General features: G+C 38.8%; 1 protein-coding gene across 1 annotated transcript; it reads right to left on the bottom strand.

Moving 5' to 3' along the window:
• Positions 1 to 68: 68 nt before the first annotated feature.
• Positions 69 to 17,958, bottom strand: EIF2S3 (eukaryotic translation initiation factor 2 subunit gamma). Its single transcript, XM_027054637.2, has 12 exons — positions 17,846 to 17,958; positions 17,240 to 17,303; positions 15,193 to 15,320; positions 14,984 to 15,105; positions 13,494 to 13,588; positions 12,032 to 12,190; positions 10,468 to 10,602; positions 9,337 to 9,431; positions 8,631 to 8,775; positions 7,271 to 7,440; positions 6,699 to 6,871; positions 69 to 489 (listed from the first exon to the last, which is right to left on the bottom strand). The coding sequence occupies exons 1-12, from the start codon at positions 17,912 to 17,914 to the stop codon at positions 426 to 428; spliced, it is 1,419 nt and encodes a 472-aa protein (XP_026910438.1). The 5' UTR covers positions 17,915 to 17,958; the 3' UTR covers positions 69 to 425.
• Positions 17,959 to 22,777: the final 4,819 nt, after the last annotated feature.

Genomic DNA, 22,777 nt, shown 5'->3' with positions numbered 1-22,777 from the left:
CTTCAAGTTTTTACTTGGTATAGCAGTTCTTCAAGCCTGGAACTATTCAAAGATGAATCATGCAAAAGAAGAAGAAAACCTTTATTTCAAACAGGTTTCTTGGTATGTGTGCTACAGCAAAGGCTGGTTGTAGCTATTTCATTTCAAACCTGCGATCATGTATAAATTAGACATTATTTGGGAATGATTAATTTCTGCTAAAATGTAGATTCAATCCAACATTATGCCAATTTTTACATTTATTGTAGATCCTAATTTAGCAGTAGAGGTTAAATTTTCATGACCAAAAAATGAGAATAACCTTAGAGCTGCCACTAAGGTAATGAGCTGTGAAATTAATTTCCCAGTACTGCTATGAAAATATACCCCTAGGTTGTAAAGACAAATTCTGATTCCATCCAAATGTATTATTTAACCGGAATTCTTCAGTCATCATCTACTGTTGGCTTGATCGTCACTCCTCTTCTTATTTGGCCCCAGCCAATTAAACTGCAAAAAACAAAATTTTTAAATCATGAATTTTATACCTCTTTCATTATCATTACCACACAATCATATGACGTAAGTGGTTTTACTTGCCTATCTGCTATGAATGTTTCCAAAACCTGCGCTCCATTAAGAAAGCTCACACTATCTTCGTAGATTCTCAGGCTCACAAAGATGGGCTCCAGCGATAACAAATGACCAAAAAAAGCAAACAAAAAGTTGCTACTACAAATATGCTTGTCTTTATTCTATCCCTAGAATAAAGGGATACACTAATCCCTCCAGAACCACCAGTCTAGTCCACCAAAGTATTCATGCTGATACACAATCTACCACAGCCTGATTTTCTAAAATATCTCATTCTCTATCCTTTCCTCATTGAAAAATGCTTTTTTACTATTCACAGCACTCGACAGATCACAAAGGATTTAGCATGACCTTGGCTGGTAAAGAAAACTTAGAGAGGAAGCAGAATATATAGTCTGGTAGCAAATTACTCTCAGTAGCAGAGGAACCTCTGCTCCCTTTTGGTGTTTTCTCTAATCAATGAGTAGGCTGGATTGCTACCTCAGCAATAGCTTCTAGAACAAAACCCATCTCATGGGGTAAAACCACAATTCTAAAGAATGTAAATCATTCAGATGTTCTCATTTAAAAATATTAACACACTTGCTAAATTAAATTTGATTTTTAAATACTTTTATTATTGAAGTATAGTTGGTATACAATATTGTATCGGTTTCAGGTATACAATATAGCGATTGGACAATTCTCTGTATTACTCAATGCTTACCATTAAGTGTACTCCCCATCTGGTGCCACACAACATTCTATTATTGACCATGCTCCTTCAATTGTTACTTTTCATCTCCAGAACTTACTTATTTTATAACTGGAAGCCTTAATCCCCTTCACCTATTGCACCCATCCCCCTACCCACCTCACTCCACCACCAGAAATCAATCTGTCCCTGTATTCATGAGCCTGCTTGTTTTGTTTTTTTAGATTCCACATACAAGTGAAAGCATATAGTATTTGTCTTTCTCAGGGCACCGGGGTGGCTCAGTCGGTCAAGCGTCTGACTGAGGCTCAGGTCATGATCTCGCGGTTCGTGGGTTTAAGCCCCACACCAGGCTCTGTGCTGGAGCCTGCTTTGGATTCTGTGTCTCCCTCTCTGCCCTTTCCCAACTTTGCCTCTCAAAAAATGAGTAACATTTAAAAGTAATAATATTTGTCTTTCTCTTATTTAACTTAGTGTAATAGCCTCTAGCTCCATCCATTTTGCCACAAATGACAAGATTTAAATATTTTTTGGGCTGAGTAATATTCTGTTGTGTACATATACCACATCTACTTTATCCAATCATCTATGGATGGACACTTGGCTACTGTAAATAACACTGCAATGAACATAGGGGTGTACCTTTTCAAATTAGTGTTTTCATTTTTGGGGGGGGGGGGGGGTAAATACCCAGTAGTGGAATTACTGGTATTTTTAAATTTTTGATGAACTTCCATGTTTTCCACGGTATCTGCCACCAACTTACATTCCCACAAACATGCATGAAGGTTCCCTTTCCTCCACATCCTTGCCAAACACTTGTCTTTTTCATACTAGCCATTCTGAGTAATGTAAGGTGATATCTCATTGTGGTTTTGATTTGCATCTCCTTGATGATGAGTGATACTGAACATTCTTCAGGTGTTTGTTGATAATCGGTATGCCTTTGGAAAAATGTCTATTCAGATGCCCATTTTTTACTTGAATTGTTTGGGGTTTTTCAGTGTTGAGTTGTACAAGTTCTTCATATATTTTGAATATTAACCCTTCATTGGAGCTATCATTTGCAAATACCTTCTCCCAATCAGTAGGTTGTCTTTTCATTTTGTTGATGATTTCTTTTATTGTGCAAAAGCTTTCTATTTTGGTATAGTCCCAATAGTTTATTTTTGCTTCTGCTTCCCTTGCCTGAGGAGACATACCATAAATATGTTGCTAAGGCTAATATCAAAGGTTAGTATGTTTTAAGTTTTGTGGTTTCGGGTCTTTAATCCATTTTGAATTTATCTTTGTGTATGGTGTAAAAAAGTGGTCCAGTTTCATTCTTTTGTGTGTAGTCGTTCAGTTATCCCACCACAATTTATTGAAGAGACCCTTTTTTCCGCACTGTGTATTCTTGCCTTCTCTGTCATAGATTAATTTACCACTTAAGTGAGGGTTTATTTCTTGGCTATCTTGTTCCATTCGTCTATGTGTCTATTTTTGTGCCAGTACCATACTGTTTTGATTACTACAGCTTTGCAGTATAGCTTGAAATCTGGAATTGTGATATCTCCAGCTTTATACTTCTTTCTCAAGACTACTCTGGCTATTCGGAATTTTTTGTGGCTCCATACAAATCTTCGGATTGTGTGTTCTAGTTCTATGAAAAATGATATGGTATTTTTTTAATTTATTTTGAGAAAGCGAGAGCGAGCATACAAGCAAGGGGAGGGAGGAAGAGAGAGAGAATCCAAAGGAGGCTCTGTGCTAACAGCCCTACACAGATGGGGCTTGATCCCATGAACTGTGAGATTATGACCTGAGTCAAAATCAAGAGTCAGATGCTTAACCGACTGAGCCACCCAGGCAACCCAATGCTATGGTATTTTGATAGGAATTGCACTGAATCTGTAGATTGCTTTGGACAGTATCGACATTTTAATAGTAATTCTTCCAATCCAAGGAAGGGAAGCCTGGGTTGCTCAGTCGGTTAAGTGTCCGACTGGGGCTCAGGTCATGATCTCAAGGTTCCTGGGTTTGAGCCCCGTGTCGGGCTCTGTGCTGACAGCTCAGAGCCTAGAGCCTGCTTCAGATTCTTTGTCTCCCTCTCTCTCTGCCCCTCCCGCAGTCACACATGGTCTCTCTCTCCTTCAAAAATAAGCACAGTGGCACACGGTTAGCTCAGTTGATTAAGTGCCCGACTTGGGCTCAGGTCATGATCTCAGTTTGTGAGTTCAAGTCACGTATCGGGTTCTGTGCTGACAGCTCAGAGCCTGGAGCCTGCTTCAGATCCTGTGTCTCCCTCTCTCTCTGCCCCTCCCCTGCTGTCTCTCTCTCTCAAAAATAAACATTAAAAAATAAATAAACGTTAATTTTTTTTCTGTAAATAGTAATTTTTCCAATTCATAAGCATGGTATATCTTTCCATTTATTTGTGTTGTCTTCACTTTCTCTCACCAAAGTCTTACAGTTTTCAGAGTATAGATCTTCCTTGGTTAAATTTATTCCCAGGTATTTTATTCTTTTTGGGGCAATGTAAATAGGATTTTAATGTTTATTTATTTTTGAGAGACAGAGACACAGAGTGAACAGGGGAGGGCAGAGAGATGGGGACAGAGAATGTGAAGCAAGCTCCAAGTTCTGAGCTGTGAGCACAGAGCCCGATGTGGGGCTCGAACATATGAGATGTGAGATCATGACCTGAGCAGAAGTCGGATGCTTAACCAACTGACACACCCAGGTGCCCCTAAATTTTTTTTTCAACGTTTATTTATTTTTGAGAGAGAGAGAGAGCGCAAGCAGGGGAGGGGCAGAGAGAGAGGGAGACACAGAATCTGAAGCAGGCTCCAGGCTCTGAGCCATCAGCACAGAGCCTGAGGTGGGGTTTGAACCCACAAACCATGAAATCATGACTGAGCCGAAGTCAGACATTTAACTGACTGAGCCACCTAGGCGCCCCCATTTGTTACTAGTTTTAACAGTTTTCTGGTGGAGTCTTGCTAATTTTTAAGCAAAATCTAAAGTTTCATTTGGACAGAAATCTTTTAAAGGATTAGCGGGCAGACACAAAAAAATCCTTTTATTTTAAATCTATTCTGATCTAGGAATTGTACCATTGAGACTAATACACTCCATGCTGTGAGTTTTTCAAAGTTTACTATTTAAGCCTATTTTAAAATACCCTGGAAATCAGTATGTCTATAATAGCAAATAGTATAATCATACCAAAGAATAAAATCAAATGACATAAATCACCACATAGCAGGATTATTTACTTAAAATTCAACCAAAAGTTAAACTCTGTCTCAATTAGAGAATAATGATTCAGATCGATTTTCTGAACAATAAGTGATGAGAAACCTTCATGGGGCACAGTATCAGGAAAGCCTTAATAAGGGAAGTAAGCACTGAGGAAAAAACAGACAGCAAAAGATATGAATAATTATGACAACAATGAGGACACAGAACAATGTAATTTAGAGGGTTTATATGAGACAAAGAAGGAAGAAACATAAAATGCATTGAAGTAGGCTTCCAGAAAGGTCCTGAATATCATAAAGTAATGAGAAGCTAGTGAAAATTATTGAACATGTCATAATAAAGATGTTTTAGGAAGATTAATTTTGACCGAATTCTTAACTAACAAAGGAAGAGGTAAATTAGGAATCTTTGGCAGTAACTTTTAGGTGTGAAAGAATGGCTATAGGGATATAATGAGGTCACAAAGAATAGGAAGGGTAGTTGCAGTAACTAACCAGGTAACTAAAAGCAAAGAGAAGTCTAAGATGTGTTGTGTTTCCTAGCTCTATCCACTCAAAAGACCTAAAAGGAATAGCACCCTATGAACAATGAACACACCTGGCACCTACATCTTCATTTCTAAATACCATTTCCCACTAAAAGAAACCAGGCTTGGAAAAATGGCCAATTCTAAAACTGGAGCATGGGAGGTATGAGAGGAGTTTGGAACATTTTGTGCCAGAAAGTAAGGAACTATTAAAAAAAAAAAAAAAAAAAAAAAGGTGGGGACGTATCAAAAGGACACAGGAGCCAGCCTCAAGAGTCTCTACTGGATGAATCCTGAACAATTTGGGTATCAAAATAAATAAGGACAGTAATGAATCATAACCTACTGAATAAAATAGGACTCTACGAATCTAAATTATAACTACTTAAGTAAATAATAGGGAAGAATAATAAATGAGAAGTGGCAGGTTTGGAGGAGGGATGTCATCATTTTAATAACATAATCAAGTTCAATTCAGACAAGAATCATCAGTGGATGAAGAGTAAACTAATCACATAGTCTCAACTAGTCTTCCCACAAAATGAGGTGCATAGGTAAAAAGAGTAACTATAGGGGCGCCTAGGTAGCTAGGTTGGGTGAGTGTCTGACTTTGGCTCAGGTCATGATCTCACGGTTCGTGGGTTCGAGCCCCATGTTGGGCTCTGTGCTAACAGCTTGGAACCTGGAGCCTGCTTCAGATTCTGTGTCTTCCTCTCTCTCTGCCCCTCCCCCACTCGTACTCTGTCAAAAATAAAAAAATTATTTTTTAAAAAGTTAAAAAAAAAGAGTAACTATATAGAAAATTGGAACGAAACCTTACTTGCATAATCAAAATTAACCTTAACAAGGAGGAGCAATCAGATCTCATGTGCCTCTGGCTATGATTCCCTGAGGAGGCATCACCAACTATATAAAGTATTCCAGCCAAGACTATATAACCTGAATCTCATCTTAAGAAATTTCAGATAAAGTGAGGAAGAGTTTAAAAACCAGCTTATATTCTTCAAAATAGTCTATGTCAAGTAAGACAAAGAAAAGCTGAGAAAGTTTCAGATTAGAGATCAAAGAGACATGATAACTAATGCAATGCATGAGCCTAGAATGAAGGGACTAGAGGACATTATTGGGAAAAGCCATATATAACTGGATTAGTGACTGTAGATTTCAGTAATTTATCAATGCTAACTTCTTGAAGCAATTATATAAGAGAATGTCCATGTTTTTAGGAAATATACACCAACTGTTAAGAGATCAAGAGGTATGATACATACAACCTGCTCGTCAAACAGTGGAGCAAAAAGTATATACATATAGAAAAGTACTTACACGCATATGTAAAAATAAACGGTGTATCTGGGAAAAGGGAATACAGGAGGTTATGTGCAATTCTTGCAATTTTCTTGTTAAGTTTGAAATTATCTCCAAATAAAATGTTTTAAAAAGCCAAAGATAAGAGAAACACTGAATCTAAATTCACCGGTTTCTTTCATAGGTTGTGTATATCACAGATCAGGGCTAGAGATAAAGATTTCAAAGCCATCCAAAAGAAGAGCTGAGCTACAGCCTCAATAACTGTTATGTTCAAGGTAAAGTGTGCACATACACCACCAAGAACTTAAGGGAATTGACTTTTTTATTAGTGACAGAGGCTAATAAACTTACCGCCAGTGTTTCTCAACTCTTCGGCTAAGAGCAATTTTTTCTCCTACTTCTGTGCACACAGGATTAGTCAGAACGATTTTGCCCAAATCGGCCTTAACTGCACTAACTCTTCCTCCTGTCGACAGGGATCCTATGTTCACCATGAGCACTTCATTCTTAGACAGCTTTTGCACCTAGGGAAGTAAATAGGGGAAAAATAAACCCTAAAATCAAGAAAATGCTTTCCAAAAAGGAATGCTTATTCTCCTACATCCTTGCCAACAAGAGATGTCAGCAACTGTCCATCTCTGCTGACTTAACCTAAGACTTTAAAAATGAAAATCATACAGATAGTAACAGTTTCATGTCATTGACATATGGGACATACATTTTTGCTTGGGTTTTTTTTGGCTTTTTTACTTTAAACTGATGACCATATCTAAGTTCTCGATATGACTTTCTGAAAGTAGAAAATCAAATTTACTCACATTTTCTTTTTCTTAATCCCATGTTAACTGTCAAAGAGTGAACCTCAAAACTGGTCTTAACATCACTGCCACTTTTCTGAAACAGGAATTACAGAGAACACTTACCTTTGCTGCTTTCTTGTCTCCTTCAGTGCGTACACCTAGAAGCCGTCTAAGTAGGAAATAGGAGATTTCCAATTCTGTGAAGATCTCTGGTAAAGCTCCAACTGCACCAAGTACCTGTCCCACCATTCTGTCAGCTCGGCACAAAGTGGGGTCAATTTTTGTTCCTACTCCTGATATAAAACAAGATACATAAAGTCCAACTTTTTATTTCCCATTAAGCTGTCTACCCAAAACAGTCAAACAAGTAAAGCAAACACCTGTATGTTTTAACACACATTTACACTTCCACACTCATGTAATAGCTACACAGGTATGACAAAATATGTCTTACCTGAAGAAAGAATCATAAACCTACGGATTTGTTGGGCCTTTGGGAACAGTCATTTGATTTAAATTCTAATCAAAGGATAGAGATGATAGCCTAACTCAAAAGTGAGTGTGACTACACTTAATAAAGAGTAAGAAGATACAAAATTCATAATGAGTAATTTATAGAATATTTGCCTGCCAATTCTCCCCTGGAGGGCTAATCAAAAGAAAAAAAAAACAAAAAACTTCATGACTTCATTATCTGATTCCTAGGATCCACTTCAAAATACTTTAGCTGTGTATGAGGAGAGGGAAGAAGATATAAAGATGAAGCAAGATAAAGTATTGACAACTGTTCAAGCTGGGTGGTGGCTACATGAGCATTATCATTAAATTATATACAATAAACTCTTAATTACAAGATAGAATAAAAAAATGAACTATATACCTAAAGACCAGAGAACCAAAAGACAAACTCCTTCTTTATCCAACAATTTCTTCTTTAATCCAAAGGTATAATAAGTCTAATTCTTACTAAATCTTATCTTTTTCTGGGTATCTGGTAATAACAATAAGTTGTAAGGGACCAGGAAATCCATAAATCATCTCGGTAATTCCTATATAATCAGAGTTATTTTTTTAGTCTCACCTGATAGTAAATATGATCTGACATGATTCAAGTGACATTTGTGGGTAACTTTCCATTTGCAAAACACACACAAAAACAACCACTCTCTACCGCCATAACTGCGTAGACAAAAAAGTATACTTAGGTATTTTAACACTGGGTCATAAAACTTACTTTATTGCTAAAAGGCATTCCTTTATATACTAAACCAAAATGTATTCTTCTTTATGCTTAAAATAATTTTTATCAACACATGAAACCATCTTATGAACTAAAATCAACAGCTTAACCACACAAACATTCCCCCAACCCAATCATTTAAAATACCCAATTAAAAATCTACAATACACTTTTTTGGGTACTCCTTTTCCCACGAAAAATACCACAAATTAAAAATGTAAGGTTAAGAAAAGAAATCCTTACCAATAAGACCTCCTGGAGCAGCATACTGAAGATCATTATGCTCCGCAAAAAGTGATACGATTTTCGAAAAGATTGGTTTACACATGAGTTTTCCTTCGCTATCTTTGGAAACAATACCAGGTCTGACTTCTATCTCTTGGCCCACCTGTAAACATGTAAGTTTGTAATTAGAATCACTCTGGGATGACACAATTACCACTTACATATCAAAAGTCCTAACAGGAAGACCCCGTAACTGAAAAGGCAATTCTTTTTCTATGTCAAAGACTGCTATTAAAAAACAAAACAAAACAAAACAAAAAACAGACATAGAGTTTCAAAACCAGAACCATTCATCCAACTATTGCTAACTACATACCACACACACCTCTCTCCATACTCAGAAAATAGTACTGTCTGTTTGGAGTATCCATACTATCCACCTTATGATTAAAACAAGAGAAAAACAGGGGCTCCTGGACAGCTCAATCAGTTAAGCATCTGACTCTGGACTTTGGCTCAAGTCATCATCTCATGATTCATGAGACTGAGCCCACATCAGGCTCTGCGATGACAGCATGGAGCCTGCTTGGGATTCTCTCTCCCTCTCTCTCTACCCTTCCCCTACTCGAGGATCTCAGTATCTCTCTCTCAAAATAAATAAACATTAAAAAAAAAAAGACAAGGGAAAAACAAACAAAACAAAGACAATAAAAATCCAGTTCACCTTTAATACTCCTTTTAGAATACTACCACCAGCTACACCACCCTTAAGGTCATCAACTTCACAGCCAGGTTTGTTGACATCAAAGGACCTAATAACTAAAAGAAAACAAAACAAATTAAAGCCAATTCTGCTCGTTTTAACTTTAAAGGAAATGTTCTTTTCTAAGTTAACTTCTAAAATAGCAGCCACAGGGATGCCTGGGTGGCTCAGTCAGTTAAGCCACCGACTTTAGCTTAGGTCAGGATCTCACCATATGTGAGTTCAAGCCCCGCCTCCGGCTCTGTGCTGACAGCTGAGAGCCTGGAGCCTGCTTTGGATTCTGTCTCCCTTTCTCTGCCCCTCCCCCATTCGCACTCTGCCTCTCTTTCTCAAAAATAAATAAATCTTAAAGAAAAAAAATTTAAAAATAAAACAGCAGCCACATAATTCTTATACACACAGGGGTGACTTTATGCAAAATTTATTATTATTACTCCTACATTTATTGCAGCCTTACTTATGATGAAAAAAGGGGAAATAAGTTAAAAGTTAATTGATGGGGGGCATATTATGGTACATCCATACTATGGAATATCACGCAGTTATTAAAAAAAACAATATTTGAGGAGCTCCTGGGCAGCTCCGTCAGTTAAGCGTCCAACTCTTGATTCTGGCTCAGGTTCTGGGATCCCACGGCTCATGGAATCTAGTTCCATGTTGGGCTCTGTGCTGACAACGCAGAGCCTGCTTGGGATTCTCTCTCCCCCTCTCTGCTCCTCCCCACTCACGCTCATACTCTCTCTCAAAATAAACTTAAAAAAATTTTTTTATAAGGATGGTAATTTATTATCATCTCTGTAGAAAGAGAAAGTATTAATAAACACCCTTAGAGGAAAATCACTAATGTGAAAAAGATCAAATTAAGAGTTAAAGACAGGGGTGCCTGGGTGGCTGAGTCAGTTAAAGTGTCCGACTTCGGCTCAGTTCATGATTTCACGGTTCATGGGTTCGAGCTTCATGTGGGGATCTGTGCTGACAGCTCAGAGCCTGGAGCCTGCTTCCGATTCTGTGTCTCCCTCTCTGCCTCGCTCTCTTCCACTGCTCATGCTCTGTCTCTCTAAAATGAATATAAAGACAAATACTGTCACTTACCAATGAGTCGGGGTTCTGAAGTAAAGTCTCTTGGGGGTACTGGAATTTTCTTCACTATGTACTCACAGACAACTTCAATATTGTATTTCAGCTGAGCGGAAATTGGAATAATAGGAGCTCCTTCTGCTACTGTACCTATAGGAAATTCAGATTAAGATTCTTTAGTTTAACAGAACTTCATCTATGTTACATGAAACACTTAAGATTGCTCAAACAAATGCCTAAACATCCCCCCACAAATGCCAGCAATAGGATAAAAGTGATAATTCTGTTTAGAAAGGTGGCAGTATTGTTTGTTCTATTCCTGAAAATGAACACTAGTTCCTTTACAGAAAAAAACTGCTAAAATATATTAACATATATATTTAATATACTAAAAGTGATAACACTGTCTAAAGGAATAAAATACTAACACTCCTGGGAAAGAGCACTTTACTAGTTGAAAGATTTCTAATAATATGTAATTAACCTCCCAATAAATGTCAAAGTAAAATTACAGACTCGGTGCTAATCAAAGACTACTGGCTCATAAAATATTTCCTCCTTATTAATTATATGTCAAACAGGCTGGGCAAAGAAATGGACCAAACATAATTAGATTTTAATCAAAAGGACTTATTCTTTTTCATAACAACAGAACTGAGTTCACAGGAACTAAACCTTTCCACCAACAAGGCTAAGAGAGAATTGTCAACAACATGCATCATGTCTGCTGTGAAATGAAAAACACTATGCTGTTAGAGAAATAGACACTGTAAAGACTAAATAAATCATTGTCAGTTCCAATGATCAAAGTAACTACCTGGTAAGAATAAATAGTATAAGACCTAAGTATAAAAAAAAATGCTTTTGTTCTTTAAAGTGAGTTATTATTTTTTTTAAATCTGATAGTTTCCAGGATACAAACTTCAGCTCTAACTTTCAGTCAGCAGAAATATACTTTGGTTTATCCTTCCAATTGTAAAATAAAAAATCACTGGGATGAAATGTACAGCATGGGGAATATAGTCAGTAATAATGTAAGAACTGTGCGCGATGACAGTTGGTGACTCCACTTACTATGTGGAGCATTGCATAATGTATAAAATTGTCGAAACTGTTGAATCACTATGTTGTACACTTGAAACTAATGTAATAGGAGATCAACTATACTTCAATAAAAAAAATTTTCAGGGGCGCCTGGGTGACGCAGTCAGCTAAGCATCCAACTTTGGCTCAGGTCATGATCTCATGGTTCGTAAGTTCGAGCCCCACATGAGGCTCTCTACTGTCAGCACAGAGTCTGCTTCAGATCGTCTCCTTTTCTCCCTGCCCCTCTCCCATGCTCACTCGCTTGCTCTCTCAAAAATAAACATTAAAACCAAGTTTCTTAAATTCAGAAACAAAGATTTCACTAGTTGTGTTAGGTGGCTAACAAATACTAGGGAGAGAAAGAAGGCTTAAAATCCATAAATGTATTCTATTTCAGATAGTCTATTATAGTAAAAGGTAATTTAACATCTGTATCTGGACTATATACGTGTCTAAACAATTCACAGATTTATTAAGTATCACGGCTTCTTACCTTGTACAAATGCAAGGATCTGTTCATACTGCTCTTTAGCCTGACTTTCTTTTACCAAATCAATTTTATTTTGTAGAATCAAAATATGCTTCAGTTTCATGATTTCTATGGCAGCCAGGTGTTCAGATGTCTGAGGTTGAGGACAAGACTCATTACCAGCTAGATGACAAAGAATCAGAAAGATGCCATGAGAATCAGCTGGAAATATTAAGACCAGGCAAATCCACAGGGACAGAAAGCAGATAAATGGTTGCCAGGAGGGCAACCCCTAGAGGGGGGGATATGGTACACAGTGACTGCTTAACGGGCATGTGGTTTTCCTTTTGGGGCAATAAAAATATTCTGGAACTAGAAGATGGTGATGCTCGTCTAACACTGTGAATGTACTTAATGTCACTGAGTTGTACAGTTTAAACAGCTAAAATAGTAAATTTTATTTTATGTCTATTTTACTACCAAAAAATTTTTGCCTGGCATCTAATAAAGAAAATTTGTCCAGGTCTTATCCTTACTCAAGGCAAAAGTCCTGACTATTATTGTCAGGCGTCCACCTTTTGCCCTTGCTTCACTCTCTGTGCTTGCATTCATTACAGCCTCCAAATCATTTGGCTCTCATCCCTGATCCTAAGCAAGAAGCTTGGAATCAACAAGTTTGGCATTTAGGGTCTGCCCTTAGCTTTTGTTCAAGGGTAAGTCATAGCCCTCTGGCTCTATTCAGTCTTAGAGATGTTTTGGCCCAGTCCAGCTCCTGAGGGGCAGAGAGTAATTCAGAAGGGAAGACGCTTATTACATTCTGTGAATTTCAACTACCATCAAAGGGTACTCTCTAACAAAGGGAGGGAAGAACACTAAACGTGAAGATAACCAACAGTGTATCACATAGAAATGAGCACGTTTTGTTGTGCACTCCACTGATCATTTTCCCTAAGCAGTGACGTTCAGGTGTCCTGTACTGTATATACATGGCATGCTTTTAAAAATTATGTTCCATACCAATGAAATCTCTTAAGAGTTCACATAAGAAACCCTAGCTTTGAAAACCCCAATGAGGTCTACACTTTAGCACTTATTAGGAGATCTGCATCTAAATAAAACCACTATGTGTCAATGTTGCAGTGGACAACACACAGACCAAAAAAAAAAAAAAAAAAAAAAGCACATTTATAACTAAATTTAAAACTAAAATAAGAAATCATTTCATGTGATCTAGACGGGGAAAAATGCACTATCGACTTTTTCAAAATATATACTACTGTAAGGATTCACCTGTCAGCCCCAGATCTTGTTTACTATCGTGTGACAGCTGGTAGGCAGGGATGGCATCCTAGTTGACATGTCACCTCCCGTCAGGTGTCACCCTTAGTTAATGGAAATGGCCCTTAATGGCCTTGGTTCTCGTTTCAATATCCCACCCTGGATTCGTTCCACACTGATCTGTCCAAGGCAGCTTTGATGTATTTACCTATCAGCAGAAGGGCTGCATCCATCACTGCTGCACCGTTCAGCATAGTCGCCATCAAAATATCGTGGCCGGGGCAATCAACAAAGGACACGTGTCTAATAATTAAGAAGTAACAATAAGTCCTAAGATCGATCCGTATTTCCGCAGACAGAAATTCCCAAATCCAATCAAAAGGAATAGGGTATAGAGTATGGCACAGAGTATATGCTGGAAATGTCATTGATTTGAAAGCTAAAACAGTGTTAACAGAACAGGCACTGCCATCTGAAAGAATAACTTGCCAAAAATTCCTCTAGCACCTTGAAAAGCTGGAACTGCCAATGTGAAGTAGAGACAGCAGTACTATTTTAATAAAACTATACTACTCATTCAGAATCACTATTTCCAAAAAGTATATGCTCACGATGACATGATCTCAGAGGTTAGCCGACTAAGGCCCTTAGGCCAAACCTGGCCCATACCCACTCAAGCACATATTATTTGTATTTGCTTTCATAACACAAGAGCAGAGATGAGCAGCCTCTTCACAGAGAACCTATGGTCTGCAAAGCTGTAAATATTTACAATTTGGCCATTTATAAAAAAACGTGATCTCTGATCAAGGACCAGAACTAGGGTAAGGCCAAGGGAGGAATCTGCCTCAGGTGCAAAGTTTAAGACGGTGCCAAAAAAACTCACTAATCAAAATAAATAATATTTAAATTTAAGATTGTTAAAACAAAATTAATGCAAAAAAATCCATGATGAGCAAAGTATCAAAATTAACTAATAATGCCACAATGAGCCAAAAACAGTGATAATGAAGAGAAAAAAATCTGTAATTGTCTAATTTAAACAAACAACATTCTATTTATTAAGATTTCTTTGCATTAATTTCAAAAAGCACTGTCTCAAAATACTATTTACCCTGATTACTGAGGTGTTTGGGGGGGATATTCCCCCTTATATTTGGGGCCCAAAGCAAGAGCCTCACTCTCATCTCTCCTTAGTTCCAGCTTTGCCCCAATCTAAAATTTCCTTGCGGGCCATTCCCAATCCCACATTAACACCACTAGGCAAAAGTCTGTATCCTCTGATAAAAAACTAGGATATGAATCATATTCAGAAAACAGATGGGTAACAAGACCATGTATTTAAGAGAGGTAATTAAATATTGCTTTGTTCATCCACTATCTAAAAAACAGAAACAACATTGTTTAAAAGAAATTTAGGAAGCCTGGCAAAAAGCATCCCCTAAATCCAAACAGCTGTGTTTCCACCTGCTTGTGTGATACCTTTCCTTTGAAGAATTTGCACTCAAGTATCTAAACGGAGGTTGAAATACTTGACTTTTCAAATTACTGTCATTATAGACAACAGAAACAAAAAATATAAAAACAAAAACATTCAGCAGTTTCATTATTTAATATCTCAGTTAAATACTTCAAAAAGGATAATCAGAAGACAACAGAATATGACATATAAAGTGTTTTTAGCATGAAAGAGCTCACCTGACTAATTTGAAGTTCCCTTTGGTCCCTGGAATGTCTGTAGGAAACTCATCGGGCGTACTACTTCCACAGGATCTATAACATTCTGGCCGAGGACAACTTGGGTCATCAAGTTTATAAATCTAAAAGTTCCAACAAAAAAAAGATTCAAATTTGTTACGTGCACATTCAACAAAGTTATTTCTAGTTCCACAGTATACATAGCTCACCTTAGCATTAGCATATCCAAGCTTGATTGTAATATTTCTTTCTAGTTCATTTTTGAACCTGACAGTGTGAACTCCAGAAATAGCTTTTACAACTGTGGATTTCCCATGAGCTACATGACCAATTGTACCTACAGACAAAGTACAAGAAATTAATTCATATGCATTCAATTATACCAAATACTTTTTCAAAATAGCATCAGAGGAGAAAACCCAAAGCTGTAACTCCCTATAAATATCAATGTAAAACCAACTGTGACTTCAGTTTTTCCTCCTTCATATTCTTTTCTACCCAAACCTTATGCTGATACAGGTCTGAAATAAACCTTCCATGTAAAGACAATCTTGTTCAAAAACTACAGTCAGTATAGTAAAAGCTATTCATCTTATGTTTCTAATCACATGAAAGACTGCCTTCATCTGAAATAAACACTCTGGGAATGCAAGCTGGTGCAGCCACTGTGGAAAACAGTATGAAAGTTCCTCAAAAAACTAAAAATAGCACTACCCTATGACCCAGCAATTGCACTACTAGGCATTTATCCACGGGATACAGGTGTGCTGTTTCAAAGGGACACATGCACCCCCGTGTTTATAGCAGCACTATCAATAATAGCCAAAGTATGGAAAGAGCCCAAATGTCCATCTATGGATGAATGGATAAAGATGTGCTATATATACACAATGGAGTATTACTCGGCAATCAAAAAGAAAGAATGAAATTTTGCCATTTGCAACTACGTGGATAGAACTGGAGGGTATTACGCTAAGTGAAATTAGTCAGAGAAAGACAAAAATCATATGACTTCACTCATATGAGGACTTTAAGAGACAAAACAGATGAACATAAGGGAAGGGAAACAAAAATAATATAAAAACAGGGAGGGGGACAAAACAGAAGAGATTCATAAATATGGAGAACAAACTAAGGGTTATGGGAGGGATTGTGGGAGGGGAGATAGGATAAACGGGTAAGGGGCACTAAGGAATCTACTCCTGAAATCATTGTTTCACTATATGCTAACTAATTTGGATATAAATTTTAAAAATAAATAAATAAATAAATAAAATTAACACTTAAAAAAAAATTAGGTTAAATACAAAAATAAACACTCAACAAGAACATAAAATTCTATATACTAAGAAACTTTCCAGTATATCCAGAGTGAAGTAAACAGGTATGAAACAACCTGAAACAACCAAAAAGAATCCATGAAAACAAGCAAACCACCCAGGTTTAATTATGGTAATGCTAGCAAGGATAACATATATCTTATAATTTCTTAATAACCTGATGGTAGAGCTTTACTTTCAACTAGATTTAATTGTGCTGTTTGTACAGGCTGTCAGATACTCTAACTTGACAGTCAACATACCTTCTCCTCTAAAGTTCTAGATGGCAATGGGCAGGGAGAGAAACTACTTAATAACAGCTTATATACCAAATAAAATTTTTAAAAATTCTGCCCTTGCAATAACCCTGTGTGGCAAATACCACCACATTTTCAACTCCTCTGATACATACGACTACATATTGCCTTATGCTACTAAACTTTTTATATGTATCTTCTCACCTAGTCTGTAAACTAGGCAGGAACAATATGTGCTTCCCACAAAATCTGACAGGTGCTTTGCTCATAAGGGCTCAAAGTCTATTTCTTGAAAGTCTGTGTCCTCATATAATTCAGGTAATCACACAAAGGAAGAGGTTAAAAAATTACTTGTCGAGATCAAACAAGTCAGGTCAGGAAAAGACTAAGGCTTTATTTACTTATTTTGAGAAAGAGAGCATGTGAGAGTGGGGTAGGGGCAGAGAGAGAGAGAGAGAGAGAGAGAGAGAGAAGAAGGAGGAGGAGGAGGAGGAGGAGGAGGAGGAGGAGGAGGAGGAGGGGGAGGGGAGAGAATCCCAGGCAGGCTCTGCACTGTCAGCACAGAGCCTGATGCGGGGCTGTAACCCACAAACTGCTAGATCATGACCTGAGCGAAGTCAAGAGTCGGATGCTTAACCACAGAGCCACCCAAGCACCCCACCAAGTTACTCTTATCTTACCTATATTAATCGTGGCTTGCCTGCTGATAACTTCGTGTGAAAGTGGCGTCAACTTGCTAACATCCTACAACCAAACATTTTTATTTTAAGTCGCTGTACATAAGACCAATCACAACTTTCCTTTGATTTTACATTTGCTCCACAGAGCTTCCAAAGAGCTTTTCCTGAAAAAGCAATCTTCTGTCCTGATGGCTGGGATGCCCTAAGAGTCCTTCATCGTTAGAGAAGACAACTCCGCTCACTATGGGAGATGTGAAGGCCCGAGGCCCCCCAAACTTGACAGTATTAGGGCTAAGGACTATGTAGATACTCCCTCCCCCTCCCCAGACCTTCAGAAGCAAAAGCCTTAGTGACATTTAACACCATCACTTTCCAGCCGATTCCTTCGGGGGGCTCGAAATCCCACAATCTTACACCCCCATGCACAGCTCGCAGACTTGCCGGGGTATAGCCGGCGGCGCGAGCTCAGCTTAGGGCGCCCGACTCCAAGGCTCCCTCCTAATGCATGCTCCCGACATCCCGGCACTGCCTGATCTCAACGCCTCCCGGGAGGCTCTGTCACTCACTTCTGAGCTCCCTCCGTATCCCTGCAGCACGAAACCTTACCAAGGTGGCGAGATCCTGGCGAGAAAGATGCGGCTGCCCCAGAGTCACGCCAGCCTCGCCCCCCGCCATCTTGCTCCGAGAGGAAGGAAGTCGCACCGGTAGCTGCCTGACCGAGCGCAGGTCCCCTTGTAAGGGGCGGGGAAGCGGAGGCAGGAAGGCCGACTGGGGCCCACGCCTGGGAAAGGAGGCTGGCCAGTGCCGCCGGGGCCTCGCTGCTTGGACTTCTCTCCGCTTGGGTTTACATAGTGCCTGCCGGCCGACTGACTATAAACCAGGAGGCAAAGTTTCGGAATCTATTCGTCGCAGACATGATACATATTTGTGCAGGCAACGCTGAGGGCAGCCCCATAATAAGACACCCCCGCCCCCCTTGCTAGGCGGGTGATGTAACCGCCGCGCGCGCTGGCGAGGGAGAAGCCATTTCCGGTTCCCGGGGGGGAGGGCCGGAAGAGTTTCCCGGAGCCTGGGAATGTTCTTTGGGGTGTGGGGACGGACAGTGGGGCTGTCCTTCTTTACCGATTTCCATAATTTAATAAGGCGAGATCGGCTGGGGGTGCGGCTCTCCTGTGACGGCCACGCTGGCCACATTTACGGCCCCACGCGTCACCTGGTGGGTGGGGGGGAGGGCGCCCTCGCGCGGAGGTTTGGTGAAATGGTCATGGCACAGGGATGGCAAGAGCAAAGTCCCTAACTTGTTCTCACAGGTTTCTAGGGCCTGGGAGGCGGTCCGTGGTGGCTGTAAACTGCACAGCATTGTAAGGGCGCCCAAAGAGGTTATTTTTTTAAGCTCATACAGGAAAACCCGCTTGCTTAATGGAAAGATTACCACTAAATCGGTGTTTTGAAATTTAAAGACTTTGGGGAGTTTCCTTTTTTTTTTTTTTTTATGGTGTATCAAAAAGTCGAGTAATTGTTTACCTCCATTCATGTCTACACTTTACAAGTTTTCCGTCATGAACAGGTGTTCGTGTTTAGCCAGCAAAAAATTTAAGGAGAGGTGAATAAGAATTTAGATTACCTGTGTTCATTGAATACTTAAGATGAAAAGGAATATATGCATTCTATCACATACGTTTTAGGTACAACAGTTACCTAAAATGGAAAGTTCTATTTCAATAAATGTATCCATTGGTTAAGTGATGGTAGAGACTACAATGTATTGTGTTTGAATGGAGGAATTTAGTTCCTACATTTAGGAACTCACACATTTGTAAGTTTATAAATTTAGAATTTCTCTTACGTTCTGAATAGTTACATCAGCCAATTAAGAAAACCCATTGAGGTGATAAAAATGTAGAAATATTGAACCACTATGTTGTACACCTAAACTCATTATTATATGCCAACTATACTTCAATAAAAAACGTTGAACTAGGGGTGATGGTTGCACAATTTTGTGAATATACTAAAAACCAGTGAATTGTATGGTTTAAAAGGGGTGAATCTTATGGTATGTGAATGAAAAATAAAATTCATTGATAATAAATATAATATGCCTCATTGTCAGAAACTTGCACTGGAAGTAGAAATGTCACAAAAAATAATATTCATAAAAAATTACAGTACAGTTAAATATTGGCAATGACTCAACAAGTATTAACTTTATTTAACCTTCACAACAATCTGACGACGTAGATGGTATTATTCCCACTTTACAAGTGAGCAAACTGAGTCCACAAAAGATTAGATAACGGGCCCACAATCCCACAGTTTATAACTAACAGAGCTGGAATTCATACGCAATTACGAGTATACTCTTTTTAAAAAATCACCTTTGAGGGGTGCCTGGGTGGCTTAGTCCGTTGAGCATCCAACTTCAGCTCATGTCGTGATCTCATGGTTCGTGGGTTCGAGCCCCACGTTGGACTCTATGCTGACAGCTCGGAGCATGGAGTCTCCTTCAGATTCTGTGTCTCCCGCCCTGTGCCCCACCCCCGTTCGACTCTGTCTCTCTCTCTCAAAAATAAAAGAATCAGCTTTGAGATAAAATTTGCATACTATGAAATTCACTCATCTGAAGTATACAATTCAATGGTTTTTAGTAAATTTACAGAGCTGTGCAACCACAACCCAGATTTTTTAATTTTCCGCCACCCCAAAGAAATCCCTCGTATCTATTTACAGTCAATCCCCATTTCCATCTCTGGCTGCCGGCAGCCACTAATGGGCTTTGTCTCTACAGACAATTTCTGGACATTTCATATACATGAAATCATACAATATGCAGTCTTTCGCATCTGGCTTGTTCGCTGAGCATAGTGGTTTTGAGGTTCTTCCACGTTGTTCATTCCTTTTTATTCCTGAGCAAATTCCATGGTATGGACATAGCACATTTTGTCAATCCCTTCACCAGGTGATGGATATTTGGGTTGTTTGCATTTTGGGCTATTTTGAATAATACCATGAACATAGGTGTACAAGTTTTTGTTGGGAATAATGCTCCTATGAACGTTTCTGTACACGTTTTTATGAAAACATGTTTTCATTTCTCTTGGCAAAGATCTAGTTGTGCAATTGCTGAGTCCTATGGTAAATCTATGTTTAACATTTTGTGGAGCAGCCAAACTTTCTTCTGAGATAGCTGCACCATTTTATGTTCTTATCAGCAGTGTGTGAGGGCTCCAGTTTCTCCACATCCTCAACAATACTTGATATTGTCTCTTGTTTTTAGACATTCTAGTAGGTGCGGTTTTCATTTGTATTTCTCTAATAACTAATGAGGCTGAGCATCTTTTCATGTACTTATTAACCATTCATATTTCTTCTTTGGTAACATAGCTATTCCCGTCCATTCTTAAGTTGGGTTGCTTATTTTATTATTGAATTGCGAGAGTTCTTTATATATTCTGGATACAAGTCTGTCTCAGATACATGATTTGCAAACGTTTTCTTCCAGTCTGTTGCTTGTCTTTTCATTTTCTTAATGGTATCTCTGCAGAGCAAAAGTTTTTAACTTTAAGTCCAATTTATTTCTTCTTCCATGAATCATTCAGTGGGTATCATTATTTAAGAACACTTTACCTAACTCAAGTTCACAAAGATTTACTCCTAGGTTTTCTTCTTAAAGGTTAACAGTTTTAGCTCTTATATTTAGCTTATGATATATTTTGAATTAACTTTTGTGTATAGTGTGAGGGAAGGCTTTAACTCCATCTTTTTACATGTGGATATGCAATTGTCCCAGCACTATTTCCCTTCCCTATTGAATTGCCTTAGCATCTTTGTAGAAAATCAATTGACCATCAATTGACCATATTTTTGGACTCTCAACACCTTTCCATTGATCTACATGTCCAAACTTAAGCCAGTACCACACTGTCTTGATTTCTGTAGTTTCATGGTACATTTTGAAATTGGAAAGTATTAAGACTTCTAACTATGTTATTTTTCAAAACTGTTCTGGCCCTTCTAGAGCTTTGGCACTTCCATATAAATTTCAGAAACAGCCTGTCAATTTCTGCCAAGAAGGAGAAGAAGAAGAGAAAAAGAAAAAAGAAAAACAAAGAGCCTGCTGGGTTTTCGATATGGATTGCTTTGCATATGTAGACCAATTTAGGGAGACTTACCATCTTGACGATATCGAGACTTCAATATCACAGGGCTATCCTGCCTCACCTATACTTAGCATTAAATTAATGCCCCTCACCCAAACAGTGCTGCTCTCTTCTCAAGTCCCTGGGAAGCATGAAGCTCAGCCGTGCTTCGGCCTGAGCCCTGTTGCTCACGTAATGCTTTCCCAGCTTCTCCTTCAGCTCCCACCGCCCTGCGCTGTGGCGGCCCGAACTGACTTACCTAAAGTCCCTCTCTGCCCCGTATCGACAAAGACAGTTTGTCCGGAGAGAGCTATGCGATTACTGTTTTTTTTTCTTTTTTTAAGAACTTCGTTTTAGAACCAATAAATAACCTCAGAGCCTGGCTTCAATCCCGTCTCTATCCTTAACCACACTCAAACCCTAAAGCTGTGCTTCTGGCAACAGTAATTACTGAAGGAGGTTTTTTTTCCACTTCTTTCATTGCGCAAACACCATGTAGCAGCTCTTCATGGCTCCTGCTCACCTCAACTCTGGGGCTCACACTTAGGATGTGTGTGTGTGTGTGTGTGTGTGTGTGTACGCACATCTACTGAAATGCTGTGCTTATGAATATGTGGCTTGTACCTTGAGGCTTCTATAGTATTGCTTTTCATTGGCTCATAAAAAACATAAAAATGATTCACTTTGGAGGGGATTTGTTCTTTCTAGCATTTTCATCTGCAAGGAGGCATTGTCTACACATTGTGTTCCCAAGTAGATAAATTTCATTAAAATGATGACCTTCGTTTAATCTTTTATAGATAGTGGAATTAAAACAACTTACAATAAATACTTTTCTATCTGGCTTGCCATACCACACTCTTCTACCCTTATCTCACTCGCTACTCCTCAGGCTCCTTGACAGTTCTCCATCTTTTCCTGGATGACCCCCTACTATTGGTATGCCCCAGGGCCCAGTCCTAGTTCTACTTCTTTCAGCCCCTTGGTAATCCCATAAACACTTCATGAAAATGTGGCTTGCAAGGTTGAGGCTTCTGAAGCATAGGGTTATTTTTCATTATTTCAGAAGGAGCACAAAAATGATGAACTTTTTAAGCACTTGTTCTTTTTGACATGTTCATTGAAAAAATTTTTGAAGTTTATTTAGAGAGAGAGAGTGAACGAGCAGGGGAGGGGCTGAGAGAGAGAGGGAGAGAACATCCCAAGCTGGCTCCGTGCTGTCAGTGCAGAACCCGACTCTGGGCTTGACCTCTTGAACCCTGAGGTCCTGACCTGAGCCAAAACCAAGAGTCGGAAGCTTAACGGACTGAACCATCCAGGCACCCCTGACATTTTCATTTTCAAGGGGACATTGCCTACACTGTATTTCAAGGTAAATGTATTCAGTTAAAACAGCAAC

The sequence above is a fragment of the Acinonyx jubatus genome, chromosome X (genome assembly GCF_027475565.1).
Source record: "Acinonyx jubatus isolate Ajub_Pintada_27869175 chromosome X, VMU_Ajub_asm_v1.0, whole genome shotgun sequence".
NCBI lineage: Eukaryota > Metazoa > Chordata > Mammalia > Carnivora > Felidae > Acinonyx > Acinonyx jubatus.
Note: the sequence above shows the minus strand (reverse complement) of the source record. Positions and strands in the feature narration are given on the sequence as shown.

Excerpts from the sequence above, each read along its gene's own strand:
- EIF2S3 (XM_027054637.2), bottom strand. The coding sequence starts at position 17,914 with ATGGCGGGGGGCGAGGCTGGCGTGACTCTGGGGCAGCCGCATCTTTCT. Across the intron at positions 15,321-17,239 it reads GCAAGCCACGATTAATATAG|GTACAATTGGTCATGTAGCT; the intron begins GTAAGATAAGAG and ends CTTTGTCTGTAG. Across the intron at positions 490-6,698 it reads AGAGTTGAGAAACACTGGCG|TTTAATTGGCTGGGGCCAAA; the intron begins GTAAGTTTATTA and ends TGTTTTTTGCAG.